Source organism: Haliaeetus albicilla, chromosome 7 (assembly GCF_947461875.1).
Source record: "Haliaeetus albicilla chromosome 7, bHalAlb1.1, whole genome shotgun sequence".
NCBI lineage: Eukaryota > Metazoa > Chordata > Aves > Accipitriformes > Accipitridae > Haliaeetus > Haliaeetus albicilla.
This window is the reverse complement of record NC_091489.1, coordinates 27,054,952-27,070,510: the sequence shown is the minus strand read 5'-3', so window position 1 is coordinate 27,070,510 and position 15,559 is coordinate 27,054,952. Positions and strand designations below refer to the sequence as shown.

Here is a 15,559-nt window from a genome sequence, read left to right as displayed (position 1 = left end):
GTTTTTCGGCTGCTGTACAGGGAGCCACTTTATTGGATAAGATTAAGTTTATTGGACATAAAATCAGGCCAGCCAGTTGTTTGTGCCAAAGCATGAATTCTTGTGAGGAGAGAGGTCATCATTATGTCTTTGTTTTGTAGCTGGTTTTAATTGAACTTTTTCATTTCAAAATAATTAAATAGCAAGACTTGGCCATTTGGCTAGCTGCTTTGCCTTGTGTTTGTCTTTTTTGGCGTGTTTTCCAAAAACTAGCACAAATGCAATGTTTGTTTTGTTGGCCATGGAAAGATTGACTGGAACAACCTGCAATATGCAGTTACAATGCGGGAGGACATCCCTGTGTTTTTAAGGCACCGGTAGTCTGCGCCTTTCTGTTTCCATGCCACGTTCTTCTCTTGCCCCATAACAGCCCAGGAGGACATCGTAAATCCTGTTTGCACCACAAACAAGGTGAGGCAGCCTGAGCTGCCTCTGTGTGCCGCTGTCCTGCCTGTGTGATGGCTACTCCTGTGGTTTCTCCTAGGGAGGCATTCTCCAGCAGAAGAGGACTACCTACCTCTGCATTGCTCAGTGGTCTGTGGAGCAGGGTTGCGTTTCTGGGCAGCACTGTGCCTCCCACCCGTGGAGGAGCTTCCCTGAGACCCAGCTTCTCAGCAGGTTCCCCTTTGTAAAGGGCTGCAGGGTGAGTCCTGCCATCTAAGCTCCTGCACTTGTTCTTCTGAAAAAGGGAGAGGTCTGAACCAAATCTGTTCCCTCACCCATGCAGTCCTTGTTAGATCACCTGCACTAAATGGGTCCTGTTCAGTATTTGTACCAGCCTTCTTGACAGGGAAGCTCTTGAGGTTTCATGCTTGAGGGCCTGAACTTTCAGACCTCATGGTAGTAGCTGGAGCAATATGATAAATGTTTGTGCTCCACTGAAATAACACTGAGGTACAAGTTACTGGTTGACCAAGTACAAAAAACTTTGTGGATAGGTATTGTCTTCCATTTCTGGGTTCATACAGCCCTTTGCTCAGTGGGAGCCTGGGACTTTTGAAATACTGAAAATTGTATAAAGATTAAAAAGAAGTGGCATGGTGTGAATACCATTTGGGAACAGTTAATGACACGCCCAGCCCAGCCACTAAGGCCATCGCTGAGAACTGGCAAACCCAGAACTTCATCTTAATCGCAGCACCTTGTATCTTGCAGCCACTCCCTTTGATGATTTAAAAAGGTGTATCTAATTCTTAGCCGGCCTTCACCGGAAAGGAATGCAGCACGATCGCAATTTTGGTGTGGTATAATTACCCTGCCTTTCTTGCCCCATTACCACTGACATTGCTCTCCTCACGCCTGCATTTATAGGCTGACTTGTACAACTTCTGTGATTTGTTTTGCTTTTTTAATGATGTTGGTAAGAAGACGGGAGGTGTTTGCTGGTTTCATGGAAGCTTCCTTTGGTTTCTGGGTGGCAAGGCACCAGAGTCCTGATTTTTGTAAGACTTGGAGAAAGCTGAGTAATACAATAAGAGAGAAAGTCTGGGAATAAGTTTGACTGAGTGGTTGGAGCCAAGTATATAATAGTTCAGAGGAATTACTCCTTTTCAGAACTGCAGCAGTAAAACTGCAGTGCTGATAAACAGTTATTTGGGTTGGGTGGGTTTTTTTGACCTTTGTAGCTTTGCCACTGCAAATCATCAGGCAGAGGTCTGGGAGACCAAATCCAACCTTGCATAAATTTGCCCTGGGTGGGTGCCCAAGGCAGGTCTTGGGAGAGGACAGTGCTGACGACATATTGCAAGGGGCTGGAGAGCAGAGTGGAAGAAGTTGTACTTGCCTGCTTGCCGTGTGGCTTCAAAGTGTCCCGAGGATGGATTCCCTTGGCACTGCGTACTGAGTCTAAAGTGCGGGGTGCCATGTACCTGTGGAAATGTTCATAAGCCTGCCCTCCCACGCTCACCTGTGGGAAAGACAAATGACAGTTATTGGTATGGACAGTGTGGGGAGGGTGTTTAGCATGCTAGTGGTTTCACATCTTCATGGATGGAGGAGGGAATCCAGGGCCAGGAGCAGCACCCCCCTCTTGACATTTATTTCATATGGCTTCCTTGCTTCTTGTTGCCTCCTGAATTATTCTGGTCTGAGTCTTGCCCTTAGGGATTCAAGTTCTGACTGTGCATGAATCCAGTGGAGAAGTCAGTTTTCTGGGGCTCTCAGTAACAGAGATTGTGTAAACTGGTGTTTAAGGAGATGGTCTTGGTGAGTGAATCATTTGGTCGCATACAGAACTGCTGCATGTCTGGTGCAGAGCACATGTGTATCAGAAATATTTGTCTTGCGATTGTTTGCTGGAGTCTGCACCAGGAACCAAGGGCATGTACATAAAGGCATGTCAGATAAGGCATTACTTGCTGGTTGAAGGCTGTTCATGTTCGAAGTCTTTCAGCTCTTCCAGTCATTTATACAGAGAATCAATGTCCAAATGCATCAGAGGCTGGTCTTTCCTGCTGTGTCTTATTTGGGACTTTGGTATTATCATATTTCAACAATTTTATCCTGAATCTCATAATGTTGGTTCTTTTGTCTTTCAGTTTCAGTTCTGAGGTCTTTGTCATTTCACAAATACCTAGCTTTTATTTTATTCAAGCTTTTTTTTTTTTTTTAAAAAGAGGCAGTTTGTAGCAATTTGAGAATTTGGCTACTTTCCTAACAACTGAAATCTAGCGGCAAATAAAAAGGACCGTTATATACATATATTTAAAAATCTTGTGATTTTCAGTCCAACCTCCTGATTTTAAAGGTGAAGATTCATGACCATGGGGCATCATGCCTGCAACACATCTACCAGAGGATGTAGAAAAAGACCGCTAAAGGGCTTTTACCCATCAGTATCAGCATGTCAAAAGCTCTTCTTTCTATGTACATTTTAAATTATTAGTGACTGCTGTTTATCCTCTTTCTCCCTGTCCCCTAACAAGAAGTGGCCTTGCTATTTTGGAAACAGAAACGATGCACTTGTAATCCTCATCGCAGTGGCCCAGGGAGACCTGCAAACATAGGGTGAGACTGATTGCAAATGCCCCAGGCACAGACATGGGGAATCCAAGGAAAGCCACACACACCCCTGACCAAGGCACAGTGGCTTAGGGACCTCCTTGCTAAGCAGGTGGCAACACCACGTTGCTGCTGATTGGAAACCCTGGCCACTGCTTCCCCACTAAACTGCTGACAGAGAAGTGAAGACCATAGCTGCTGAGCACCATAAGGCAGGACCAAGCACAGGAGAAGGCAGTGAAAACAGATACAATGCCCAGTTCCCTGTGGCCACAAGAACTCATCATACAGCCACATTTTTAGGGAAGTATTTTTCTCCCTCTTAAAACTCTCTTGAACTTCACTAGGCTATGCCTGTGCTTCAGGATGGTCTAGGTTCTGCCAATCATCCTGGGGCATGATGGTTCTAGCAAGACCAGCCTTCAGACATCCCAAGCCCTGGAGACCTGGGGGAGAGGCTGGAGCAAAGAAGAGGTACCCTTAGTGCAAGAGGATCTGGTAGGATCAGGTGGAAGAGGATGAGATTAGAGAACACTTAAGCAAACTGGAGATGCACAAGTCCCTGATGGGTCCCTTTGGGGTGCACCCTCAAGTGCTGAGAGAGCTGGCAGATGGCCTTGCGAGGCCACTCTAAAAGGGAGATGTGCCTCAGGACTGGAAGAAAACAAGCACCACATGGGCTGATGAGTAGTGCAGTGGATGGAAAACTGGCTGTGTGGCTGCGCCCAGAGGGTGGTGACCAGCGACACCGAGTCTAGTTGGAGGCCAGGAGCCAGCAGTGAACCCCAAGGCAAGGAGCGCTGCCAGAAGGTGGAGGGAGGTGGTCCTTCCCCTCTGCTCTGTCCTGCTTTGGGCTCCCCAGTGCAAGACAGGCATAGCCATACTGGAGAGAACCCCCACCCCAGTGCCTGCTCCAGGGCCACCCCCAGTTTCCATTGGGGTCGAAACGTGGATCAGTTGGAGCCCACAGCCATCAGAGACAGCAGGACGGAGCTGTGCTGGCACGGAGGAGCGCTGGGAGGAGGCAGGATCTGGCTGAGCAGCACTGAGCCGGCACTGGCACCTCACTTCCCATCCTTGCTGTTGACAACTGGGCCGCATCCTTGGTGCACGGCGAGGGTCCTCCTGTCCCGGGTGGGATGGGCCAGGCCAACTGCTGCTGCGGCTCCAGGTGGGCTCTCCCTGCGGCTTCGGGACACGTGGGCACAGCCAGGCCCCGCAGCAGTGGCCTTTCTCATGCCCACTGCTCTCTGCTCTGCAGGGAGGCTCTCACCAATGTTGAGCCAGTGCTGACCACAAACATGCAGTTGACCCAGGGCCACAAGAGGAGCAAGAGGTGCCTTCTCCTCCTCCAGGAGGAACTGGTGCTCGCCAAGTTGCAGTAGGACCTTCAGAGCCTAGCTGCCTCTCACCCATCCCTGGCTCTGGGATCAGGGCAGGGACACACTGGCACCAGCCCCAGGCCCTGGGACCTTGGTGCTGAATGTACCAATGTCCGTCCCAGCAGCAGGTGGGGGACAGGGCTCTGGCTGCAGGGACCCCAAGGAGGCCACCTCCAGCTCACCGCCTGCCTCTCATCTCTGCAGAAGTGGCACCACCATGTGCCCACAGCTCCACCTGGCCCTGGACCAGCTGTGGGTGCTGAGCGGCAGGAAGGAGTTGGCAGGGGAGGAAAAAGAGGAGGAGGAGGAGGAAGGCAGTGATGAGGACAGGACCTCCCTCATGTTCATCTGGCCCACTGGCTCCTGCATTGCCAATTTTGGGTGAGTTGTGGTGCCACGTGCCATGGCTGGGCAGGAGAGGTTCCCAACCATGCCCATGCCATCCTGTGAATGCCCTCTGCCCTCCATGCAGAGCCTGGGCAGGGAGCAAACAGCACGCCAGCAGAGATGGATTGGGGCATTTCCATGTCCTACATCCCCTGGTCACCTCTTGGTCCCCAGAAGGGAAGGGCAAAAGCAGCTGCTCTAGCAGGACAGAGGGAGCCAGGGCTTGGGCAGTGCCTCTGTACTGCTCCACGGGGCTTCGTCCTGCCCCTGTGTCCTTCCCCACGGGGCAGGGCTGTGCAGGTGCTTGCCTCTGCCCATGGGCTGGGGGGCAGTGGGGCCTGATGCTATTTCTCCTCTTTCTGCAGTTCCTGGGTGCTGAAGGAGCTGTGGGTGGGCACACTGCTGGGGTAAACTGGGGGGATGCTGCAGGCACAGCTGGACAGGGGAACATGGCTCCCCAGCTGGGTAGAGGTGCCCCCGCAGCTGTGGGCAGCTCTCAGGCAGAGCTGCCTGACAAGAAAGAAGAGGCAGCTTGGGGCTCACCCAGCTGTCTCCCTGTCCCTTCCCAGTGCACAGGACACCAGAAGGAGCCAAGAGAGCCCAGGTGACCTGACTCCCATCACTCAAACTCCTGGAGAAGGAGCTGAGCCGCCGCCATGCCGTGAGTGTCCGGGCTCTGTCCCCGAGCACTGGTCCTCCCGCTGAGCAGCAGAGGCATCTCTGCTCACCTTCTTCCACCTCTTCTCTCTTCCCAGTGGAGGTCATTCAGCACCAGGAGCCTGGAGGGGCTGACGGAGGGCCAGGCAAAGGTGAGAATGGCTGCCTTTCACCTACCTTTGGCTGTGCTGGCGTGCCAAGGATGTGCGGTGAGTGGGGTGAGCTTGTGTGGGAGGGTCCCGTGGTGCTACTCAGGGAGCGGGAGAGGGTTGCCAGGGCAGGCAAGCTCCAGCTGCAGCAGGACACTGTTTGGCCAGTCCCTGGCAGCCCTCTGCAGGGAGGCTGGCACACTGCCCCAGCCCATCCAGATAAACCAGCCTGGCCACGGGGTCCCCAGTCCTCCCTCCGGATGCTCCATAGAGGCGGTGGGTGTCCCCAGGAGCTCTGGGGACAGGGGATTGGGCTCTTCACACCCAGCAAGGAGCCAGGTCTGGGGCAGTGCTCTGACCACTGCTGCTGGAAGGCAGCTCCTCAGCCAAGCAACTGTCCTCCTGCCTCTCCTGCTGGAGCTGCTGGCTGTCCTGCAGCAGGAAGGGCCTTCGACAAAGGGGGTATTCTACAGAGCTGCCAGCAGGACAGCGTTTTGGGAGCTGTGGGAGGCCCTGGACCGTGATGCAGACATCGACCTGGGAAGCCAGCCTGTACTGCTGCTGGCCATCATCTTGAAGGTGAGTGCTTCTGACCTGCAGCTAGAGGAGCTGCTGGCTGGCCTGGAGTGTTCAAAGGCTCAGATGGAGCCCTTGGCCTTGCAGGACTTCCTCTGAAGCATCCCCTCCAAGCTCCTCGTGAACAACCTCTATGAGGACTGGATGGCAGCCATGCAGAAGACCAGCAAGGAGGAGGAGATGGAAGACCTGAAAGCGTAAGTGTGGGCAGCAGCCTGCCTGTTGAGCAGGAGCCCCGACCACTGGCTGAGAGCACCTGGAAAGCTGTGCAACACAGCTGCTGGCTCCCACCTCCCTCGGCCAAGCCTGGGGGATGGCTGTGGGGCAACATCTGGTTTATTAACCTTGTGTTGCTGTTCCCTCATGGTGGCCGAGAAGTTGCCTGCAGCCAATCTCCTCCTCCTGAAGTGGCTGCTGTCCCTCCTCCAGCATATTGGCCACAACACAGCTGCCAGCAAGATGAGCTGCAGCAACCTGGCCATGTGCGTTGGGCCTAACCTGTTGAGCCCACCCAATGAGGACCTGCTCCCACTGGAGGCCATGCTGGAGGTCACTGAGAAGGTACGCTGTATTGGCCAGCCGGCTGCAGCCTTCCTGGCCCATTGGAGCTTGGCTGCTCAGACGTCTTTCCTTGAGCAAATGCTGGTGGGGTGGCTGCCCAGAAAGGAAGTCGCACAGCCACAGCCTTCTGTGCAGAAGCAAGGGTCAGGAGTGGGAAAGGCTGCTTGGTCCATTTTCAGGCAGCTGGGTTGAGACCAAGGGTTTGATGTGTGCAGGTGAAGGTGCTGGTGGAGTTTCTGATGGAGAACTGCAGGGAACTCTTTGGGGAGGAGACAAATGACCCTTCCTGTCCAGCAGCCAAGGAGTTGCCAGCCCTCATGGAGAGATCCAGAGGTGAGAGGAGGGACTGAGGGTTGTCACAGGCTGGGGCTGGGAACGCCAGAAATGTCAGCATCATTTCTGGCATGGCTGGGCATTGAGTGTTATCCTCTCAGCTCTGCTTGTCCTGTGACCTGTTTGGCCACTGCCTCTTGGTGTGTGAATGGTTTGCTCTGCAAGATGAACTGAAGACTGCAGGCAGGGCATCAGAGGGCTGAAATCATAAGTGATGTAGGGCTTTGGGTAGGTTTTGCTTGAGCTGTTTTACTTTCAGGAAGTCACTTCTTTGCTGCACATGCTTTTTCTTTCTAGATCTGCATTTGGATGAGCAAAACATCCTTGCAGTCACAGCAGACACCAAGCATCAGGCAGAAGCCTTGCCGCACAGCTCCCCCTCTCTGCTTGGTGTCCTCAACGAAGCAGGGGGAGAGATAGGGTGGTGGAGTCTGAAATGGGAGAGGTATGTCAGATCCTCAAACACTGACAGTGTGTCTGATGTAGGAGAGGGGGTTTCTGATGAGGCCAAGTTGCTGCTGTGCCTCTGCCTGGCAGTAGAGCTGGTGGGTGTCCGGGTTATTCCTCCACCTCCTGGGATGATACATAGTAAGGAAGACTGGCAGGGTTGTTTCTCAAATGCACTAGTGTGGTGAGTTGGCCCCGGCTGGATGCCAGGTGCCCACCAAAGCCGCTCTATCACTCCCACTCCTCAGCTGGACAGGGGAGAGAAAATATAACAAGGGGCTGGTAGGTCAAGATAAGGACAGGAAGAGATCACTCAACCAATTACTGTCATGGGCAAAACAGACTCGACTTAGGGAAAATTAACTTAATTTACTGCCAATCAAACCAGAGTAGGGTAATGAGAAATAAACCCAAATCTTAAAACACCTTCCCCCCACCCTGGCCTTCTTCCCAGGCACAGCTTCACTCCGGAATTCTCTACTTACCCCCGCCAGTGGCACAGGGGAATGGGGAATGGCGGTTATGGTCAGTTCATCACATGTTGTCTCTGCTACTTCATCCTCTTCAGGGGCAGGACTCCTCACACTCTTCCCCTGCTCCAGTGTGGGTCCCCCATGGGGTCACAAGTCCTGCTGGAAAACCTGCTCCAACATGGGCTCCTCTCTCCACGGGTCCACAGGTCCTGCCAGGAGCCTGCTCCAATGCAGGCTTCCCACATGGTCACAGCCTCCCTTGGACATCCACCTGCTCCGGTGTGGGGTCTTCCACGGGCTGCAGGTGGATATCTACTCCACCATGGACCTCCATGGGCTGCAGGGGGACAGCCTGCCTCACCATGGTCTTCCCCACGGGCTGCAGAGGAATCTCTGCTCTGGTGCCTGGAGCATCTCCTCCCCCTCCTCCTTCACTGACCTGGGGGTCTGCAGGGTTGTTTCTCTCACATGTTCTCACTCCTCTCTCTGGCTGCAGTTTCTGTGCTGCAGCAACTTTTTTCCCTTATTAAATATGTTATCCCAGAGGCGTTACCACTGTTGCTGATGGGCTCGGCCTTGGCCAGCAGCGGGTCCATCTTGGGGCCAGCTGGCATTAACTCTATCAGACACAGGGGAAGCTTCCAGCAGTTTCTCACAAAAGCCACCCCTGTAGCCCCCCCCTCCAAAACCTTGCCATGCAAACCCAATACAACTAGGCATGTGCTTAATCAAACAAAATGCCCACAAAATACCTACGAAAAGACAGGGGGGAGTAGCTGCCAACTTCAGAGGGGTTTTGCTCAGGTCCCACTTCATCAAGTCTATTTTGGGGAGGCGGGGAGACTGTCTGTGCAAGATGTGGCTGCTGCAAACCAGCCAAAGGGATCTGCTCTGGAGATCTAAGGTAGCAATGGGGCAAACAATCGCTTACGACTGCAGGTCATCTCTTGCCACCCGCCAACTCCAGCATTTCTGTTGTAGACAGCTCCAGCTTTGCCTCTGATCACCCCCAAGAGCGTGGGCAGACTCCCTGGGGCACCCAGAAAAACTGGCGAGCCGTTCACGGGAAAGAAGGTAAAATGAGCTTGCTTTGGTTAAAATGAGAACTGACTCCAGTGGGTCGTGGCTCTCCCTAATTAATACCACTGTGGGTGGAAAGGTTTGCAGGCTCTCCCCAGGACAAGGAAAACAGAAGAAACCAAAAAGAGAAAACGGCTGGGGAGAGGAGAGTGAAAGCCACATGGAAAAGAAGAGGAGGAAGAGAAAAAGTTTTGGGGGATTGACCAATGAAAAGATGCAGGAAGGTGCAGAAGGTCAGGAAGCCCAGGTGTGTACCAGGCTCTGCTGCCCATCTTTCTCAACTCTCAGCACTGCTCTAAGTCAGTCCAGCTCACTGACAGGGGACAGCGAGGGATGGTGCTGTGCAGGGTTTGGAAAGAACTCCATGGCAGCTCCCCAGGGGCTCCCAATCAAGCCCTGCTGTGTGGCACCAGGGCACTGTGCATCTCTGCACATGCACAGGTCTCTAAGGGCATTACCCATGGGGATAAGGCCCCAGAGCCATTCCGTAGCCAATGGCAGCAATAACTCTCTCTCCTGGGCCATAAACAATTCCTTGTAAACAGTGTTCCCCAAGAAAGGGGAACAAAATCCTGCCTCTTTCTGCCTTTATGGATTTATCAGAGCTTTCTGACTGTCATTGCAGGTGCTGATTAATTTTCACTGGCTGAACCGCTATGACTGCTGCATCCCCACAGTTCATGTCCACAATAAAATGACCTTTTCTCTCTTCTGACTGTGTCTGCCATAGGATATTCTGTTGTGGGGAGCTGTTGTTTTGTGATGAATCCTTGGGGAGGAGTTTGGAATCATCCCTTGTTCAGCATCCTTTCCAGTGGGCATCAGGGCTGAGTTGAGGTGCTTTAGGAGTGAAACCAGAGCACAATATCACACAGGCTGGAAGGGACCTGTGGAGGTCATCTGGTCCAACATCTGCTCAGGCAGGCTCACCTAGAGCAGGTTGCCCAGGACCATGTCCTGGTGAGTTTTGGGTATCTCCTTGGAGCAGCACCATGAGGTCAGAGCAAGGGCAAGGCATAGGCAGGGCAAGGCCAGGAAGGGCTAAAGGTCCACTGCAGCCACTGTCACCTGCAGCTTGCTGTCCCCTGCAGCCATCCTCCTTGCACACTTATTGTCGGGCAGTTTTCTCAGACCCCCCCTAACTCATGGCAGTGGTATAGATTAACTTCCAGACTGGGCAGTATAAATGTGTCAGCTCACCCAAAAAGCTTTTGAAGCAGCTCCAACAGCAGCCCGACTGCTGAGGCTTTTGTGTATCCCGGTGTGATACAGAGGACACCCGTACCGTGATGGAGGAGGAAGGATGAGCACTCTCACCATCGACTCGGGAACTGTTTTGCTCATAAGTGCACAAGTTACAAGTTATGAGTTACAGATTACCAGTTATGAATTAGAGAACTTGTGAGTTCAAAACCTAATAAATTAAGTGGTGAATGAGTGAATCCACGTTAGGCTATTCCATACGAAGGGGATTGAGCCCTTGTTTGCCATTTTTGTTTGTTTGTTCGTTTGTTTTCCTAATGAGCTCATAAAATATAGTTGAATTTACAGAGTATGTTGTCCTGTAAATGTGAGAGATCAAAACAGACCATGACACTGCTCAGTCCAGAAGAGGCTTCCTGTTGCTTTGCATGGTCTGCAGGACAGGGTGGGAGCTGTTTACTATTTTGAGAAGGTCCACAGAAAATATTCTTCATCTGTAAGTTAAAAGACTTGCCTTAATATTTCTGGTTTTACAGTGCTGGTTTCAGCTGGGATAGAGTTAATTGCCTTCCTCGTAGCTGGTATAGTGCTATGTTTTTGAGTTTGGTATGAGAAGAATGTTGATAACACAGTGATGTTTTCAGTTGTTGCCAAGTAGTGTTTAGACTAAGTCAAGGATTTTTCAGCTTCTCATGCCCAGCCAGCAAGAAGGCTGGAGGGGCACAAGAAGTTGGGAGGGGACACAGCCAGGACAGCTGACCCAAACTGGCTGAAGGGGTATTCCATATCATGTGGTGTGATGCCCAGTGTATAAACTGGGGGGAGTTAGCCTGGGGGGGAATTCTGCTCAGGAACTAACTGGGCATCGGTCAGCGAGTGGTGAGCAACTGCATTATGCATCACTTGTTTTGTATATTCCAATCCTTTTATTATTAATGTTATTTTATTAGTGTTATTATTATTATTATTATTAGTGGTAGTTTCTTCCTTTCTGTTCTGTTAAACTGTTCTTATCTCAACCCACAAGTTTTACTTTTTTTTCCGATTCTCTCCCCCATCCCACTGGGTGGGGGGGAAGTGAGTGAGCAGCTGCATGGTGCTTAGTTGCTGACTGGGGTTAAACCACGACAGCGCTTTCTGCAAATGAAACCTGGAAAATGGGAATCATATCTTTACATTTTAATTGCCAGCCCCAGCAGTTAAAGTTATATGCAGAGCAAATTCTGTACTCAATCATATGTGGGCAACGCAGTGGTTTTGCTGGACGTCACTGGTTGGTCCAAAGTGGTGCACTGGTTTTGGTGCATTAAGAGCAGAGTCAGCGTCTGACTGAGTCCCAAACATCTGCAGGTACAGCATAAGACTGACAACTGCCCTTCATCCTCCAACAGTGCCTTCAGAAGACCCCAGTTCAGTTTGCACATCTGCCCAGGCTGGGAATGAGGCCATTCCTGAGAAGAAAAGGAGAGATGGAAACCACTTTGGGTGGCTGATCAAGCCAGGGTTTCACTGCCTGTGCACATCACTTTCAGGTGCTGTATTCTCACTCAGAGCATGTTGCAGTCTGAACTCGTCTTCCCATCTGGGTCACACGAGGTATCCTCCATTAGTGACACTTTGCTCTGACAAGCATCCTTCTGTGCATTGCAGCAGTTCAGGGCTAAATAATTTATTTTGGAAGCACATTTTGTGCATGACTTAGAACACGGAAGAGAACAGGAATATTGCAACAGTGAACTGTGGGGTGGACAAATACGTTCTGCCCTGTAGTTTATAAGCATTGCACTTTCCCATCCATTGCTTCAAATTGCTTTCTCTGGGTGTTTTTTTCAGGGTGGTTAACTGATTTCCATTTTTAATAATAAAGGTGGATAAACAAAAGAAAAAAAACATGACGATATATTACCTAGCTTTTAAAATAGAGAGAACGCACATATGTGCCACAGCACACTTCATCTGTGGACATCAAAGTGTATCACAGAGGTCATAATCCTCATTTCAAAGATGAGGAAATGGGTGCTGAGAGGGAAAGTGGCTTAGCAGGTCAGTGGCAAAGTGGGGCAAGAGTCTCGTGAGCCTGTACTGCAGGTGGAGATGAGGGAGTAGAGGAGAAGAAACCCATCCTTGCCTCATCAGGACAGCCCAGGTCCCAAGTGTAATGAAGGCACCGTGACACTATGGGGAGAGCAGCAAATCATGCCACAAGCCGTGCAGCCAGAAAAGCCTGGTTTCCTCCCGTTTTGTGTCTAAAGGGTAGTCCAGGGGTTGTCTGACGTTGGCCTTTGATGGTGCAATTGCAGGGTGCCTCTGCGGCCTTGCCCTCACTAAGGGCACTGGTGGAGTCTGGCTCCTCAGCTTTCTTGTCTGTTTTCCCAAAACTTTGGGGTACTTGAGAAGTTTTGAGCCTTTCTGTCAGGTGTGATCACTGTGAGCTAGTGGAGTCACAAAGAATACGTCCTTGCATGCACACACAGACATGTCTGTCTTGGCATTGCAATATAGGGTGTAACATCCTATGGAACTATGCAATCAGTCAATTTTTTAATATTGTAGATCTGCGGTTTTGAACTTTTTTTCTCTGTAACAGAGTTCTGAAAGTGGATAAAGGGTGGTACAGCAAGGATGTTCACGATGCTGATTTGGTAGCCACTCTTGTTTAATTTTACGGGAAAATTTTTCCCAAGAGGAAACACAAATTTGGGCTTCCAACTCTGTAGCTGCACCTTCTTTGAGCCCTGAGAGACTCACTAGGAAGTGAGATTCATTCAGGTTATTCATTTGGTGAATAACTTGAGTGAGAAGACTTTTTTATGCCTGCAGCCATGCCGCCTTCGGTCATGGTCCTGTCATATCTCATTACCCAGAGAGGGAGAGGTTGAACAGGAATTTTGGTGTGAAATTCTGAAGTAGTGATTTTCAAGCTTTCTTGATTTGTGAACTCTGAAAATACTCTGGGGGGCTGTTCAGCCTCCTTGATGGTAAATTGAAACCTACTGATAAGAAGTTGGTTTTCTTAGCTTTAATGGACCCATTAAAGGTAGGCCATGGATGCCACAGGTCTACTGGCCAAAAGTTGAAAACAATTGCTCTAAAGAACAAGGCTGGTATTTCAGGAGTGCTTCTCATGCCTCAGAAGGGAGCATCTTTCCCTCTAAGCACCAGAAGACAGCCACTCTATGAGTCTATAGAGTTTCATGGCATGATGTGGCCATGAGTTAATTGAAGATCTTAGAGTATTTTTCATAAAGGGATTTGCCTCTGAAAGTTAGACAGAATTTGGTGGATTCTCCCTCTCTACTCATATTGTTGGAAGCAGCAGAATCAATGGGAGTCAGGACCCAAGATCCTGGCTCTGTCTGTAGGAGAGCATCTGTGCTCTGCTTGTGCATGTGTGAAGACGTCTGTCTGGGCTTGCCCCCCTCGCACCTGTATGTGTGCAGGGTGCTGTTGGACATGCTGTCCTCGGGAGGTCAGCCCTTGGCTCAGGGAACAGACTGTCCACCTTTGTCACAAGCTGCGCTACACAACTGGTAGCTATTAATCATGAAAACTGCTTTGAAATGGCTTGCAGTGTAACCTTCTGATTAATAGTGCATCCCTGTCTGCTTTCTGCTTCTTCAGACAAAAGTTACAAAAGGTGGATAGTAGGGGTAAGTTGTCTAGCTTTGACATTCACCCTCTTTGACCTTCAACTCTTTTTTCTTGATGAAGTCCATGCTACCCATCAATTAAAAAGACACAGCATTGTTCTTAGCCTACAGGAGGGTTGTGAGAGTTTTAATAATAAACTATTCTAGATCATCAAGTGAAATGTGCTATATGAATGCAGATTAATGTTACCAGAAACCCTGCAGGTTCTTTGCCTTGTGTGTCTCTTCTGTGGTGTCTGCCAGCAGACCTGAATACATTTGCTGCTCAGATTACTAATCTCAGATGTAATATATCAACTGAACAGACTTTTGTTCTTTATGTTTTAAATATTATAGTGCATTGTATCATGCAACCTATGATAATACTGTTTAGCATCTCTGTTATTAGAGCATCTCTTCGTACTTCTGTTGTTATAGGTCCCAGAGGCATTGTTTATGAGCAGACCTCAAAGACTTAGTAGTACTTCGGTTTTCCAGATAGGAAAACCGAGGCCCATTTTCCAAGTAAAAACTCCAAGCCAGTGGTGTAGAAACTGGGTCTCCTACCTCTCACATGCTTTCTCTCCAAGCACTGAGAAACTGTGCTTTCACAAGTACTGAAGACTATAAATTATAAGACCTCAACATGGAATTTGCAAGTGAAAGTAAGTTCACTAAACAGAATTTTTTCTCCCTCCACATGCTGTGAGTGACACTTCCACTGGGACCTGCAGCGGGTGGGATCCTGGTGTGTCTGGTTACTCTTGGCGAGATGATTTATCTGGTGGGGAGAGCCCTCACCCATTAGCAATGATTCCTATTCTACTGTTTGGATATTGAATGTCTTACATCCCCAGGTGCTTCACTAGTATTCTTCTCTTAATACCAAGCCTTTTCACTGGTTACCAATAGGTACCCTGGACTAGCAAGGCATTACAGGCTGTTGTTCAAAAAGAGTTATTTGGGGAACATACACAAATGGTGGTGGAGAAGGGATACCTGAAGATCCCTCTTCTTCACACCTTACCAGGAGAATATCCTTATTACTGGGTGAGGTAGTCATGGTCCTCCATCTTTCCTGTTTCATGAACCTAACATTCCTTGCTGCCCGGTGGTCTGATGTCAAGAGAGCCAAGAAATATTTCCCTCCCTCCAGCCAATGTGGGTGCTTTGAAAGGAGGTACTGGCTTGATCTCTGTTAGACTGAAGATGGCAATTCTATGTCTGCCTTGCCTTTGGTGAGTGTCCTTGTCCCCTTGGTTGATGCATCGAACCTTGGCGTGGCAATGTGAGAGGTAAAGCAAGGAACAATGCTCTTTTGTGCCCAAAATCCACCTCAAGGAGGCAGGGGACCCATTTCCTTAGCATTCCTTATTGGCCATTTTAGGCGTTAATTGCAATTAGCCAGCAATTATGGCACCTCCTATTGGAGGTGTAGGTGAGTAGCTGGGGTTCAGGAGCCAGGCACCTGGAAGGGAGGCGTGGGAGCTACTGTCACCACACCTAAACCCTTTGTCAGTCTGCGGCCAGAGCGCCCAAGGTGAGTAATTGTTATTGATGGAGGAGCTGCCTTGTTTGTCCACTGAATAAATAAAGCAGATTTTCCAGCTGTTCCCTCTGCCGAGTCTCTCCCAGCCTCTTCC

The 15,559-nt window shown here is 50.2% G+C and overlaps 1 protein-coding gene across 5 annotated transcripts in view; it reads left to right on the top strand.

Annotated features, from left to right (window-relative positions):
• The window catches only part of LOC138686109 (T-cell activation Rho GTPase-activating protein-like), a 42,532-nt gene extending 31,637 nt beyond the window's left edge, over positions 1-10,895 (top strand). The window contains exons 1-11 of one of the 5 annotated variants that reach the window (XM_069787472.1): positions 2,003-4,420; positions 4,626-4,802; positions 5,378-5,469; positions 5,564-5,674; positions 6,088-6,193; positions 6,278-6,387; positions 6,569-6,751; positions 6,967-7,084; positions 7,382-7,529; positions 8,986-9,078; positions 9,164-10,895. In XM_069787472.1, the coding sequence (XP_069643573.1) occupies positions 4,179-4,420; positions 4,626-4,802; positions 5,378-5,469; positions 5,564-5,674; positions 6,088-6,191 (726 nt within the window). In that variant the 5' untranslated portion in view covers positions 2,003-4,178 and the 3' untranslated portion in view covers positions 6,192-6,193; positions 6,278-6,387; positions 6,569-6,751; ... (2 more) ...; positions 8,986-9,078; positions 9,164-10,895. Of the gene's footprint in view, positions 1-2,002; positions 4,421-4,625; positions 4,803-5,377; positions 5,470-5,563; positions 5,675-6,087; positions 6,194-6,277; positions 6,752-6,966; positions 7,085-7,381; positions 7,530-8,985 lie in introns of those variants that run through there. The other 4 variants (XM_069787473.1, XM_069787471.1, XM_069787474.1 and 1 more) reach the window with 4 other exon arrangements.
• Positions 10,896-15,559: the final 4,664 nt, after the last annotated feature.